This window comes from Pelodiscus sinensis, chromosome 24, assembly GCF_049634645.1.
Source record: "Pelodiscus sinensis isolate JC-2024 chromosome 24, ASM4963464v1, whole genome shotgun sequence".
Classification (NCBI taxonomy): domain Eukaryota; kingdom Metazoa; phylum Chordata; order Testudines; family Trionychidae; genus Pelodiscus; species Pelodiscus sinensis.
In genome coordinates, this window is record NC_134734.1 from 20,319,313 (window position 1) to 20,334,863 (window position 15,551).

Sequence of the window (15,551 nt, forward strand, 5' to 3'; positions counted from 1 at the left end):
CTGCGGCAGCTCCGGGGACAACCCCTGAGCTGGTGGGGCGCTGGTGCTGTGCCGTGGGGTGCGACTTACCGCACGGGGGCACGAAGACGCTTCGTGGGGTTCTCCCAAGCCTTCCCGATCCAGCGCTTCCCTTGGGGGGGGGGTGGAGTCACCAAGTCCCAGGCGAGCCGCTCCCCGGGAGACAGGCGGAGGAGCAGCTGGGAATCGCGCACACGTGCCGAGCCCCCGGGCGCCCGGCTCGGCAGGACCTGGAACCCGGCGTCTGCTCCCCAAACCGGGCCGGAGGGCCACAGGGTGCAGACGCCAGGATGTGCTGGGCCCCGGGAACGCCTGGACCCCACTCCAGGGTGGATAGGGATGGTGGATGGGCCCTGCCTGCAAGACCACCAGGGTTAAGTGCACAGTTGCGTCGCCTGGGGCGAGGTTGACCCCTGTGGCGGGGCAGAGAACGCAGCAGCTGGCCTCTGCCCTAGCCCGAGACTGGCTTGCCCCCCCCTTCCCTCGACTGGCATCCCTGCTGCCACGCCCCTGTAGAAGCCTCAAAGCAGCCAGAGCAAGGGGCTATCCCAGCCACCTCCCTGCCCCGCCTCCCACTGGAGGGTGGATTGTGGCAATAAAGCTGCACCTGCTCCTGGCTGCGTTCCCTTCCTGCACCAATGCCCAATGTGGCATGGCAGGGGCCGGCCCCCAGCCCCAGAGGAGAGCCCTTCACGCCCGTGAAACTGGCCGCCTCTTTGCAGCTCCGGGGCGTACGGGGGGAGGGGGCTTGGGCTGGGCTGTCAGTGCCGATGGCGGGGCAGGGCAGCCAATGGTGGGGCAGGGCAGGGCAGCCAACGGTGGGGCAGGGCAGCTGATGGCGGGGCAGGGCAGGGCAGCCGATGGCGGGGCAGGGCAGGGCAGCCGATGGTGGGGCAGGGCAGGGCAGCCGATGGCGGGGCAGGGAAGCTGATGGCGGGGCAGGGCAGGGCAGCCGATGGCGGGGCAGGGCAGCCGATGGCGGGGCAGGGAAGCTGATGGCGGGGCGGGGCAGGGCAGGGCAGCCGATGGTGGGGCGGGGCAGGGCAGCCGATGGCGGGGCGGGGCAGGGCAGCTGATGGCGGGGCAGGGCAGGGCAGCCGATGGCGGGGCAGGGCAGCCGATGGCGGGGCAGGGCAGGGCAGCCGATGGCGGGGCAGGGCAGGGCAGCCGATGGCGGGGCGGGGCAGGGCAGCTGATGGCGGGGCGGGGCAGCCGATGGCGGGGCAGGGCAGCTGATGGCGGGGCGGGGCGGGGCAGGGCAGGGCAGGGCAGCTGATGGCGGGGCAGGGCAGGGCACTGTGGGGCAGCCGCCAGCTGCAGAGAGAGCTGCGAGGGGAAGGCACCGGCCGGGCGAGCAAAATGGAACGAGCTGAGGCTATTGCGGCTGCCCGAAATCAGAGCATCTTTGCAGCCCCTTGTAGGGTTGAGGGGGGCAGAACGGATGGATGAAACCATCTCCTGGGTTGGGGGGGTGCCAGAGGGGGTGGTCCAATGGCTCCACCACTCAGCGCTCCCCGCCATCTCAGTGAGCACCCAGCAGAGATGCCAAGGAAGAAAACAGGCTGTAAGGACTGAACAGCCGTCGGGCAGGGCACAGGGAGCAGCAGAGGCCTCATGCAGACACCCGCCAGTTCCTGGGCATGTGGGGGGGGGGGGGGCAGGATCTTGGGCTCCCACATGGCTTGGCCTGGTGCTAACCTGGATTTGCAGGACGTTGTCCGTTGCATACACACGAGCATTACCCGTCCCGTTGTGACAGCAGAGGGACAGGTGGCCTCCTCCCTTCCTGCTGCTCCCAGGCCGGAGAGGCTCCGGGCCATGCATCCTCTTCCCTTCCCTGCTGCCCTGAGGGGGGGGCGGGGCCTCAACAGAGGAGGCGGGGCTAAAGACCTGCCTCCCCCTAGAAACTTCTCAAATGTTCTCTGACAGACAGCGTGACGGACGCCTCTCCTTTTAGAAGAGTATCGATTTTCCGTCACGTCGGTGACAGAGCAGGGATGCGAACCCACGGCCCTCGGGTTCCCTCCCGCCTGGGCCCCAAAGCCGCTGCGGCTTTAGCTCAGTGGTCCAGCTCCCACTCCGAAGCCCCTCCAGCCGGCTAGCAGCTACCCCCATGGCGGGACTGGGTCCGGGGAAGACCTGGGCCTGCCCTCGCACAGCAGAACCAGTAGCGACAGGTGCAGCGGCCAAAAAATAAATGAATTGGCTGCTGCCGCCGGGCGGGGCTGGCATCAGAACTCAGCCAAGCAGGAAGCTTGAGGGCAGGGAGAAATGCAGGCTGGCAGGAGCCGAGTGGCCGTATCAAATAATGCGGCCGGGTGCTTGTCCGTGCTCATGCAATATAGATCAACCGGCTCCAGGGGAAGCAGAGCATGGCGCCCATTCCATTGTAAAGCAAAAGGCAGGTTCCCCGCCTCGTGTGCTCTCCCCGTCTGTTCCCAACCGTCCCTTATGGCAGGAGTGGGAAACTTAAGGCCTGGGGGCTGGATGCGGCCCCTGGCTTGCCTGAGGCTCAGGGCTCTGCCCCCCTAACATTGGGGTTCCCGCTCTGGTGCTCCAGCCCCCATTCCTCCCTGTGGGGCCGGAGCACACAAAAATCTGCCCCCCCCCCCAGGCTCTGGTGTGCGAGGGGGAGGTGGGGAGAGTTTTTCTCCTCACGCGGGGGCCACATCAGTGAGGGTTTGTTTGACTCCTCACTTGTGTGCGCCCCCCTGACTGATTTTTATGTAGGTCCATGGCCCCTGGCCCCTCCTTTATGGTCCCTTAGGAGACGCTGCTGCCCCGCTGAGCCGGAAAGCCAAAGGGCCTGACGGCCCATGAAGATGAAACGGCCGCTGGTACGCATGGCGAGGGGAGGGGTGCAGGCTGAACGCCCACGCAGCAAAACGCACGTGCTGCAGGCGTCCCCGGTCTGTTCCATTCCCAGGCGCGATCCCCTGCTCTGTGAGCGTGCAGCGCCTAGCGCCACGGGGCCCTGGGTTAGGTTGCTCCCCCTGCGCTATCACACTGAGCCTGACTGATAAGGGGCATCACCCTCTAGGCCTGGTCCCAGGGGGACTGCATTCCAGGGCTGGGCGAGACAGGAGCTGGCATTGCAGCTGGCTAAGCAGGTCGCTCTGGGATGCTCCTCTGGAAAGGAGCAATACAACCAGGGCATGACTGGCCCGGGCAATTCATAGGGTTGCCAGGTGTCCGGTTTCGGCCTAGACTGTCCATTATTGGGGTCCCCCGTCCGGTAAAAAAAAACAGAAGATACCGGACATGTGAAATGTCCAGTATTTCCTGTTTCACTAGGGGACAATTTTCCCCCAGTGCATCTGGCCGGGGTAGGGGAGAGAGGAGTGAAGGGCTATTTAAAGGCACAGCACCCCTTTTTTTTTTCTTTAAGAACTTTGGTCTCCCTTTTTTTTTCCCTCAACAACTTTGGTCTCCCCTCCCCCTTTTTTTTGCTCAACAGAATTTTTTCCCGGTGTTTTTGTTTTTTGGAGGGGGCGGGGGACTCGGTATTTTTTGTTAAACCATCTGGCAACCCTAGCAATTCGCTCTGCAGTCAGGGCCTGCCTTTCGCCATTGCTTGGGGCCCAGTTCTGCTCCAGCTGGGTACCGTGTTACGGCCTGACAGCAGCTCCAGCGCGGCCAGAGCAGCACAGTACAGCCGCTGCAGAGACCTTCGCGCAATAGCTCCCGTGAGAACCATTCCCTTTCTTCTCACTGGGAGGCTGAACCCTTCCCACGTCCCCAGTAGCTATTTCATGCTCCAGTCCACTCTTGCCCCCAAAGGAGTCAATTCCAGCAACGCCTCTTGCTCGTTTCAGGAGCTACTGCCCAGAAACCAGCCCGCGCACGAAGGCCACCCCCCAGAAAGGCTGACGGAGGAGACTGCTTGCACGGAAGCAGCAGCATCCTTGTCAAGTTCATTTGCGCAGGCTGCAGGGAGGGAATCAGCCTAGAGGTTAGTCCTCGAATCACGGAGTAGCTGTGGTTCAAAGCTCCAGTGCATGAGTCAACAGTGTGATACTGCTGCAAAAAAAAAAAAGCAAGCACGATTCTGGGCTGCATTCACAGGGGCGTTGCGAGCAAGACACGAGAAGTCACTCTTCCGCTCCGCTGAGCTGATTAGGCCCCAGCCGGGGGATTGTGTCCAGTTCTGGGCACCACATTTCCCCCTGCAATGGAACGGGGCTATTTCGTACCACGTCTGGCTGGCTTTAGCCCAGTAGGGCTCATGCACTTTCCATCCCCTGGCAAAGGCAGCATCCACCTCCTCCAGGCTCACTGGGCTGGTTAATGCCCAGAGAGGTCGTCCAAGGCTCTTGTAAGCCAGTGTGGATCCATGGCCATGCAGTGTTCCCTATAAACTGGGTGCTTGTGCGCCCGCTCAGGAGAGCTTCCAGTGCTGCCCAGCAGATTATCAGAGCACCCATGGCTAGGTTTTGTGTTTCTATGGATGGTGCCCATTCACACATGCCCGGGTGCACATAAAATTATTCCACACGTGGATGGGGAAAAAAAATCTACCCCATATGGAAAAGATGAGAGAGAACATTGTGAGCCATGGACTATGCCAATTCTCACACACACACCCCTGCTAAGGGGCGAGGGCCATGGTTTCTGTAAATAGAGAAGTTCTAAAGCTTAGTTCATTAGCCAAGGGGAGCAAGCAAAATGGTAAAGATTTTGTTTGGCAGTCAGACTCGCACAGAGCGTACTGCACGGCTAGCAGGGACCCAAGCAGAAGGCACCACAAGGTATAGAGCGTTTGTACCCTCATTTTACAGCTAGAGCATTCAAGGGACTTGCCCATGTCCAAAGAACAAGGCAGTGGCATGGCCAAGACTAGACCCCACAGCTCCCGCTGCCCAGCCCTGCCACTCACGCACCAGAGCACGTAGCATGCGAGCTCCCTTTACGTAGCACAACGTGGCTGTTACCATCCCTAGCCGCTGTGCCTAGATGGATTTCACTTTTTTTCTCCAAAGGGCCAGTATTGTCTTCAAGTCATCATTGTCAAGTCCAAGTCGAGTCTCAAGTCACTACAGTTCAAGTCTCAAGTCGAATCTCGAGTCCCTAAAGACATTTTTGAGGCAAATCCCAAGTCGAGTCTCAAGTCTTCATTTAAAAAAATGTGAAGTCACTTTTGTACAAGCCATCAATCTCGGCATTTTCGGACAATTTTTTCACCAAGCCGATTTAACAAAATGAGCACGTCTCAGGTTGAGTCTCAAGTCACAAACAATGAACCTGAGTGAAATCCCAAGTCGAGTCCCATAGGCGACGTAAGTCGGACTCGAGTTCAAGTCATGGGACTCAAGTCAACACCTCTGCGAAGGGCCGTCTCAGCCCTTGTCTATAGAAACACAGGCTACCAGCTGAGCACTTGGACTGCCTGGGAGGCCGCACACGTGCTCAGCTCACAAGAAACCCTGCTGCTAGTGCAGGGCAGCAGAGGGAAGCAAAGAGAATTCTGACAATGGTATCGGTCCATTACTAAATGGAACTGGTGGAATTATTGGTAATAATGCAGGAAAGGCAAATATTCCTGTTCTGGAAAAGATGTAACTATCTCGTGAGGACGCTAGCACTCCATTCCCTTCCAGCTCGGGAGACTTTCAACGGCAGCTACTAAAGTTAGCATAAAAAAGGGTTTAGCCAACCCTGCCCAACTCTGAGTCTTTCAAACTTACTGCCTACCCTGCCTGTCAGAGTATTAGTTCCTTACTAGATGCCTTCTTCCTCTTTGCTCTGTCTTGGCTATTTAAAAAACAACCCACCATGGTTAAAAAGGGAAATAGAGAACATTTCCAGCCACAAAAATGTCCCTGAGGGTGAGGTCAGGGCGGGGCAGAGTAAAGGGTAAAACAAGTTTCAGACAGCGCGTTTATTTAGCTCTGCATTTTGGAGAGGAACGTACCCACATTGTTTTCCCAGCTTACACAAATATGGCGCGCTCCAATTCCAGACAGAGCCGCTGCTGTGAAAAAGCCAGGCAGGCGCTTGCAATATGCAGCATCTGCTACCAATCAGCGTGCGACCGTAAATTCGAACGGCTCAGAGGGGCTTGTTTCCATCTGTGGCCAGAGGGAGACACGCCCCCGGCGGTGTCCTGCGTTCGCCTGAAAGACAAACTTGGCGCCAAACAAAACCCTGCGCCAGGAGCTGCTGCTCTTTCGTGTTCCCCTGTTGTGCCAGCCCCAGCAGGGAAATTTTAGACGCTGCTCAGTTATGGTGTGAAACCGGTTATTACAGCCGCGGGGCCGTGGGTGAGACCGACGACGCTTCGCAGGCTGCACTGCGGGTAGGGGAGAGGCAGGCTGCATCAGGGGCAGGGTGGGAGTCTCACACAATGGGGGGCAGTCACCCTTCCGGCCCCATGCATTCCAGACCACAGAAGAGCAGCCAGCGGGTTAAAACCAGCTCCTAGCGTCCCAACTCTCCAGCCGCAGCCCCTCTTGTGCGTTACGGTCGCGCGTCGCGGCTCCACCGGAGATCTAGGCGCTGCACATCCACCGACTCGGAGCCTGTCCTTCGGGGCAGGGTTCCTAACCTACGCTGGCAGCAAAGCAGTGCTGCTGGCTGCGAGGTGGAGGAAAGAACGGCGAGGCCTGGGCTCAGGCGGCGGCTTAGACCTTATTTTTGCCCGGCCGTTGCAACGTCCCTTGCGCCAGGGCAGCCCTGGGACGGGTGGCGGCAGGTTTCAATTGGCCGCCAAGAGAGAAGGGTGGGGGGAGGGAGCCAGTGAAACTAGGCCCTTCACCAGCCCCCTGTAGCAGGAACGGTGGCAGCCCTGGGGGAGCCGGTAGGACGGAGGCACAGGCTGCGGGATGGATGGGGTTTCAAAGAATCAATGAGCCTGATTTTCATACCAGCCTGTTCCTGCTGCTGGCTGGGCACAGCTGACTGCAGGAGCTCACCTGGGGCGCTCAACCCCTCTGTGGGGCCCCAGGGGAAGGGCGTTAAGCGCCCCCTGCTGGCCCCGGGCAGCTGACTCAGGCTGGCAGGAGTGGGGCTGCAAAGGAGCCGTGGGGAGGAGGTTCAAGCTGGAGCCCCCACGCTCTGGGACCCCTGGAGGGAGGAGGGCTTCAGACCCCAAGCTTCAGCCCAGCCCCCCAACCTCTAACTAGCAATTTTTAGCCCTGCACCCATGTCAGGTGACCCAGGCCAGACCTGGGGTGCTAGTGTAGATCCCCTCCCTTCCCCCCCACGCCCAGGGCATGAAAATCCTGGCCTGCGGGCAAAGGGGTTTGCAGGGCTTTCTGCAGCGAGCACAGAGCTACAAGTAGCAGCGCGTTTCCCCAAGGAGAGAGGCAGGTGCGTTTCCCCAAGGAGAGAGGGGGCCCTGGAGAAGGAAGGGGCTGCAGGGCGGTACAAGCCTTAGCGAGACACCGGCGCTATTTACCTTTTGCTCTAATGGGGCACGGCTGCAGCGTTCCTCGGCCAGGCACGTGGAGCAAAGTGGTATTATGCTGAGAATAGAGACGGGGAAACTGAGGCACGGGCACCAAGGACTCCCCTGAGGTCACAGTGGGAGGCAGGGGTTGTGCTGAATCCCAGCCCACTCTGTTCCTCCCTCGCTCCAGCAGGGAACAAAATCCAGGAGTCCTAGAGGCCTGGCTCCACTTCCCGGAAGCCACGGGAATCAAGGCCACGTGCAGGTGTGACGGGAGGTACAGGAGGCTGCTTGTCCCCTGAGCTGCCATCAGAGAAGGGCCTTTAACTCGCTGGGGCGGGACACCCACAGACCGGGCAAGGGCAGGACTGCGCTCCCGGAGCAACGCAGAAGGGCAGGGGCCGGGTTAGTCTGACGCTTTAAGAATCACACGGTTTCCAGTTCGAGACTAACCGAAGTATCTCGAGGAGTGAGTTAGGCCCAGCTCTTACAGCAGCGGTGGGCACCCGGGGCTTGCTGTATCGCCCACGCGACATTTCGTTTGCTGTAGCTAACGGGCAGGGGTGCCGGATTCTGCTGGTTTCCGGCCACGTAGCTTTTCCCCCACCCGTGTTACTAATGTAACACACACGTAAAGCTAGGGCACATGCAGCGCTGACTGAGAGCCGTGCGGCCCGCTGCGATGAAAGAGGCCACTCCCTAGCCTCGGTGGCCCATCGCTGCCTGAAAGATAAGTTAAAACCAACGTTCCCGCTAAGCCTTTCCATCCATGTGTGGAATCAATTTTGTCACGTGCACCAAGGCATGTGCAGATGTGTACCATCAGGAGGAACACATGCTTCTGGCTCTGGGCACTGTGGGTGCTGTGCTAATCAGCTGGGAGGCATTTAAATCTCTCTTGGGCACCCACTCAAGCGCTCTGCTGTCAGGGAACATGGGTTAGAACCAAGACAGTCCAAGCAGAAAAAGTTCCCTCGGCTCCGGCCCCCGACACACGTTTCACTGTGTCGCGAACGCTGGGGAGGGGGTTTCAGTCCAGGCTTCCTTGTAAAACAAGAGCCAACGTTTGTATCCGCATCTGTAGCCGCAAAACCAATCTCCACGTAGACCCCTGTGGCCGCAGATCCCCGGGGATACAAAGCGGATTTGCAGGGCTCTCTCCATGGCACAGGGACATCTCAGAACCAACCCCGAACTTCAGGGTTCTCTGCTCGTCCCTGCACTCCTGCCTGCTTAGGAGGGGGCATGGCACCAGACGGCCGGCCGGAGACCTGCCTTCTAGTCCTGCCACTGGCCTGAGGGCAGGGCGGTTTCCCCTCCGTCCTGTAGTCTGTCTAAGTGGGAAGTTTCTTGGCACCCGGCCTGTCTCTCGGTACGTTACGCAGCCAGCCTGACTCCTTGCTCGTGGTGCGAGCGCAGCACGAACGGAAAACCGAGCACGGACGGGACCTAGAGCCCGTTTTCAAGAGCATCTGCAATTTCACCGGTCATCGTTCGGGCGGGGGAGGGGCTGCGACTGGGCTGGGGCGGGGGGGATATTAGCTCACTGGATGCTCTGGGGCTGGTGCATTCCCAGGGCAAAATAGGTGGGGGTGGAGCACTTGCTGGCAGACCCTTCCACCCACCCTCACTGCATTTCTGGAGCACTGTGGTCAGCACATTCGTGACCACTTCCTACGCTCCCAGCACCTCTAGAGCACTGCGAACAGCTGATTCGGGGTGTTGCAGAAGCTCCGGGAGGGAGGGAGAGGAGCCCCGGCAGGCACAGAGCACACTCAGGGGAAGAGGCAGTGGGGAGGCTTGGGGGAAAGGGTGGACTAGGAGCAGAGCTGAGGACCAGTGGGGCGGGGAGGGAGCCAAGCCCCTCCAGGCTAGAGGGGAAGTCAGTATCTCCACGGCCCATCTATGAAATGGGCATAATCGTACTCCCCGCCGTGGGACAAAATGCATTAGAGATGCGGAGCTATTCCGGGCCGGTCTGCATTTAAAAAAGCAAAGGCTGCAGGACGATGTCGCGCCAGGGTCTGGAAAAGCCATGCCCGAGCGCCGCCGCCTACGTTTTAAGCGTAGAGGCAGCCAGGTGGACGGCGTCATCCCCGTTCCCCGAACACCCCACGCAAATGTGGTGACCCGAGCACCCAGTTTTTTGGAGAACAAACAGGCGGAAGGACAGGCAGGCTGGCTTGCTCGCAGCCAAACCCACTGCCACATGGAGAATTCTCACTGCGCAGGGACGGGCCGCGGATTGTTTTTAATCAGCGACACTTGGCTCCCACGCAGTGAAAGCAGCCGGATGGGTTAATAATTAAGCCCGGCCGTGTCTGATGCTGAGCGCCCCACGAGAGCTATTTATGGCTAGCAGGCCCCGGGCTGCACGTCTCGCTGAAGCCAGCACTAGCTACTGCACTGCCCAAAGCACAAGAACTGTGGGATTCACCCACTCCCTTGGGTGCCCGTCACACCCCAGCCCCACACCTCCTGCCCCACAGTCTTTAACACCAGCAATCCAGGGCCCAGGGAGATTCACCCGCACCTCGGCCATTCCCTCAGCCTCTCGCCATTGCATTAGCTGGTGGGACACCTCCAGTGCCCAGACACAAGCCTGGGGGGCGTGGAAGGAGGGCCAGAGGAGACAGGCCAACAAGAGGCCTGGAGTTTTCTCTTGCGGCAGCTCTGCCCTGGGAAAGAGATGGGAGCTGGTGTGTTCGGGGAGATGCAGCCAGGGCGAGGGAAGTTAAAGAACGAGAACAGTAGTGCCTAGCGGCTCCAGTGGAGACTGGTGCCAGGGGCTGTGCAGACAGCGGGATCAACCGTTCTCGCGATGAACTTACAATGTAAACAAGGGAAGAGAGAGGGGAAACTGAGGCACCAAGTTAGGCCGTAACCTACCCAAGGTGCCCCCGGCCAGCTGCACTAGCTCTCATTCTAAGCCCCTCCAACACCTCCAAGCAGCAGGTCCTCATGTGCCATTTTGGTCCTTCTGTTTTAGGGACCCAGCGAGGTTTCTTTTCCTAGCAAACAAGGCCATCTCAGGTGGCCTCCGGTCAGGGGTGGCCCTAGACTAGCTGCCAGCAACTGGCACCCTGGGCAAGCCATGCAATTGGGGCCCCCACCTCCAACCCCCTCAATGATATTGCGCCACCGTTTGGCGCCCCGTTTAACTTGGCGCCTTCGGCGACCGCTTAGTTTGCCTACGTGGCCGGGCCGCCCCTGCCTCCGGTCAGGTAGGGCAGCAGTGAGAACGGTGGCTCTGTCTACGCCGGCTAAGCCACCTAGTAAAGCACCCTGGTGGGTTAAAAATGCAAGCGGGTTAATAATTAAATCCCACCCCGGTTTACGACCAGGCCCTGCAAGGAACCGCAGGAGATGCAGAGGCCTACGTGCAGCTCGCGAGCCTCGGCTGGAGTATCGCGGACCTAGAGGAACAGTCTTTGGGGGATGCGTCTACGCCCGGGCTGGGCAGCCTGCCCCCCTGGGGATCTGAGCGTTCCAGCCGCGCCCCCGGGGTCTCTTGGTGCCTGAACGCTGTTAGCAAAACCACCGCTCCCGGGAGACCAGCTGGGTCAGCGGGTTTGAAACGTTCTCTCTCATGACCCAGAATGTGACTGGAGTGTGGGCTCTGGGGTGGGGCTGAGAAGAAGCTTTGGGCTGTAGGAGGGGGCTCCAGCTTGGGGGGGGGGGAGGGGCAGGGCTGGGGCAGGAGGGGCTTCCCTTAGCGGCTCCTGGTCGGCAGGGGCGCTAAGTAGGGTTGCCAGATATTTTCACAAAAAATACCAAACCTGGCAGGGAAAAAAATTGGTTGAGCAGGGGAAAAAAAAAAAAAAAAAAAAAAAAAAAAAAGAGTCACTACACCTTTAAATCCCCACGCTTCCCGCTTTCTCTTCCCGCCCAGGGTCAAAACCGGACACCAGGCAACCCTAGGGCTAAGGCAGCTTCCTGCCTCTCTTGGCTCCACAGACCATGGGCAGCAGGTTCCCCGCCCATGGGAGGGCGCAGCTAGCACTCAGGGCGGGGGCAGCGTGCAGAGCTTTGCACGCTCCCTCTGCCCCATCTAAGAGCCGGGCCTGCTTTCGGCCATCTCTGAGGGGGCACGGCGCGGTCTGCGGTGCCATGACAGGCAGGGAGCTGCCTTAGCCCCCCCCACTGCTCACCTGACCCACCTGCAGCGAGACCCAGTGCCCGACATCCCACCCCCAGTGCGGGGGCGCGACCCCTAGTCCGAAAACCCCTGCTCTGTTACAACCATCCTGCGGCCCACTGAGCTGGAGAGCAGCTCTTACAGAATCATAGAACACGAGAACGGGAAGGAACCTCGAGGGGTCATCGAGTCCAGCCCCCTGCCCTCACAGCAGGACCCAGGACTGTCTAGACCATCCCTGATAGACATTTATCTAACCTGCTCTGAAATATCTCCAGAGACGGAGATTCCACAACCTCCCTGGGCAACTTATTCCAACGTTCAACCACCCTGACAGAAAGTTTTTCCTACTGTCCAACCTAAACCTCCCTGGCCGCGGTTTAAGCCCATTGCTTCTAGTTCTATCCTCAGAGGACAAGGAGAACAATTTTTTCTCCCTCCTTCTTCTGACACCCCCCTTCATGTGGCCCACTCACTAGCCTCGGTTGCCCCTCACTGGCCTACAGCCTGAGGGCGGGGATGGAACCAGAGCCGCACCATCGCGGACGCGCCCTTGGGTGCAGAGTTGTAAGGAGGGGAGTCGAGTGAGGGGTTAGCGGAATCCCGCCCGGCTTGCCCCTCTCCACCTCAGCCGGAGTCCGAAGCGGCTTCCCTTCCCGACTCCCCAAGTGTGCACCCACCCAAGCGCCCGCCGGGCCCAGGGAAATCCCACACGTGGCTTCCGGGAAGGGGCTCGTTACGCAAGCCGCCATCTGTTTGACAGCGTCGGTACAGCCAGTTCTGAGGCCCAGCTCCCACAGCAAAGCCAGCTGCCAAGAGCCAGGGTGGAAGGAAAAGCTGAGTGTCGAGGGCGTCTCCGCTGAGGGGGGACGGCTCCCGGAGGGAGAGTCCATCCCGTCCTGTCTGGGGCCTCCCCGCAGCCCCTCGCGGCTCAAGAAGCTGGACTACAAGGAAGATACCGTTCGGCGGGAACGGTTCTGCCGGGCGCCCCCCGGCGCTGAAGGGTAAAAGCAGGGTCTATTGTGGACAGCGTAGAAGAGAGCTGGGCCTTTCAGAGGAGGAAGGCTGGGAGGGCTGTTTGCCGCGCAGCCAACTGTGTGATTACAAGAATGCAAAAGGGATTAACCCTTTCAAGGCCAAATACAACAAAAAATAAAATAAAAGCAAAAACTTAGCAACACCCGTCTCGCCCCCAGGGAACATCACCAGGAGTTTCAACCCCAGTCCCCAGGTCTACCTGTCCCATTTCCTTCCCTGAGTTAGGAATAGAGCCCCCCAGCCTTGTTTGCAGCCCGCTCTAACCACTAGACCAGTGGGTCCCAACCTTTTCGAGCATACGGACCCCTTTTCAATCTATTAACATTTCATGCAGCCTCCCCCTTCCTACGGGGGAAAAAAAAGAAAAAAGAAAAAAAAAAGAGTAAGTGGTGGGCCTGATCCTTATTTTTAAACCTTCTACGGCCTCCTTGCAGTGCTGTCCGCAGACCACAGGTTGGGAACTGCTGCACTAGATTATGCACTCCCCCCCCAAAATGGGGACTAGAACCCCAAATTCCTGGCAGCCCTTGCCCTAACCAGTACATAGCTCACACTCCTCCCCAAGACAGAAAGAGAACCCAGACGTCCAGATGGCCTTGAAGCTGCTCTAACCACTAGACCGCACTGCCTGGAAAGCTGTCCTCTTTTTGCAAAAAAGGACCGTGAGGCGCAGGCATGCACATTACAGCCCGCAGAGGGAATGGCAGCTGGCATCTCTCTGCACCTCTGGCTCCGATGGGCCTTGCTGGCAGGACAGTCCAGACTGTGCCCTGTTCAGTCACGACCCACGTAGCCAGTTAGACCATCACTGGATTGCAACTGCAGCCCACAATGCGGCAGGGCTGAGCGTCAAGGGGAGACTACAGTGGCCAGCAAGAGACTGGACTCTTCAGCAGGGTGAGGGCAAAGGATTTGCTCTGGCCGCGTTCCCCTTCCCCAGCTGCCTGCAGGGGCCGGGGACAAGAGCTACGTTCCGGTTTACACAAGAACCCTTCCCTCGGGTGCTCAGATTGCGAGGTTCTGTGACCCTGAACTGGAAATTGAAGTATTGGCCCAGAGGGGAAGTGTGATCTGGTTTCTCTGCCACACACTCTCCTTGGGACCTTGGTCACATCCCATCAAGCTTCAGCCCAAGATTTTTCAAGAGCGATTTTGAGCCCCTGAATTTTTGGATACTCCATTTGACACGCTATCCGGGGCCCTCAAAGTCTGAGACCAGGTGCCGTGCCACAGGCAGGACACCTGGGAGTACTGGTCGCTATGGAAACCCTTGACCTGAGACGCCCACGTAAAACATGGGAATAGCCCTTCCTCGCGCTGCGCCCTTTGGCGTGTCTGTTTAGACTGGGAACGCCACAGGGCAGGGGTGGCCTCATGCTAGGGGTTCCTCCTCCCCCCACCTCAAACCTTCTCCGCCACTGTGGATGGTGCTTTTAGCCCAGGCCAGCTGGAGCCGGTGGGGCTACGGGTCAGTCCCCCATCAACTTCCCAGTTCCCCCCTCTGCTAGGCCCAGGACGACAGAAATTCTCCTCCAATTCTCTGGGAGAGACTCAGAGCGTCTCATTCAGTTGAGCACTAAGAGCTGCAGCCCAGTGACACACATGGGGAAAGCGCCGTGCTAGTGAGAGGGTAGTAACTCAGCTGGGGTGGGAGGAGGGCAGGTGTAGTAAGATGAAGGCCTAAAACAGAAGCCCATGCAGCACAGGCCTGGTCTGAGGCCTAGCTAACAATGGACAAAACATGGCGACCACAAAGCAAAGCTAAATTGTGAGCAAGAGGCAGGCCCCCGCCCACAGAACTTGGCATGAACAGGGCTGAGCGTGCAAAACACTAATTGGTGCTAGGTACCGACTGCAGAACAATAATTGGTTCCGGTCGTCAGTGGAAAGCACATGATAGCACTAGCTAATTAAAAAAAAGACCTCGTTATACACTCCCCACAGAGAGTCAGGTTCAGAAAAGGGTCTAGAATGGCAGCACGATGGATCGAGATGATCTAATCCAGTGGTCCCCAACGCGGTGGCCACGGGTGCCATGGTGGCCGCGGCCACCGCATGACCAGGGCTGGCCCAAGCTATTCTTGGGCGGCGCATGCGTGGCACCTGCCCCAGGCACGTGGCACAGGCACAGCCTCGCCCCCGGGCACACGGCAGCCCCAAAAGGTTGGGGATCACTGCTCTAATCAAACCGGGAGATATAGGGGATATATACGTAGTGTTAGTGGTAACCCGATACCTCAGCAGCGAGGTGTGACTTGTACATAAGGTGGTGTCTTGGGGGTCAGTCTCGGGATGACCTAGGGGGCGGAGGAAATTTGTCACTGATTGAGTCATTCCACTGTGGCACATACATGAGCACAATGACTCAGTCTATTGGCAACTATGACTGTACTTCGCTTAGCAATAAACCTGGCCTGCCACCTTCGAGCCTTATCTGGTGTGTGGTCTTTGGGGGCTCTCTCAGGTCTGCTGTGGAGACCAAGTGCACAAGTCGACACGGCCCACATCACTGAACACTCACACGCAAGCAGCCTGGCGGTTATCCTCATCTCACAGCTCTCTGGCTCCGTCGGACACCTCCGCAGTAAATCCCAGCCACTCCCTGAATAACGACACCAAGCCAGCTTGAGGTTGAGATGTGTCACTTCAGCCCAGACAGTGCCCAGAGTTCTAGGGAGAACCAGGTACTTCCAGAACTACAGGTTGCACCTCCATAAATCAGGATGCTCTGGACCACGGATGTTCCAGGATCGGAAAGTCCCAGCACAGGGGATGGGAGGGCGGGGGGGGAGAGCCCAGCATGCTGTCCAGCTGGGCTGTCGGGGATGGGAGGGGGGGGGGGGGGGAAATCAGGGGAGATTGGGGGCCGGCTGCAGGAGAGACAGAAATGACCTCCCCTGGTCCTAGAACGTCCCTCAGCCAGGACTGGCCCAGTCTCCAGGGTGCCAGCCCAGGGAGGTTGGACCTGTA

General features: G+C 59.0%; 1 protein-coding gene across 1 annotated transcript in view; it reads right to left on the minus strand.

The window, feature by feature from the left end:
* Positions 1 to 1,860, minus strand: part of MTMR11 (myotubularin related protein 11) — a 36,254-nt gene extending 34,394 nt beyond the window's left edge. Inside the window, exon 1 of the mRNA XM_075906984.1 lies at positions 1,717 to 1,860. Coding sequence (XP_075763099.1) covers positions 1,717 to 1,842 — 126 coding nt within the window. The 5' untranslated portion in view covers positions 1,843 to 1,860. The remainder of the gene's footprint in view (positions 1 to 1,716) is intronic.
* Positions 1,861 to 15,551: the final 13,691 nt, after the last annotated feature.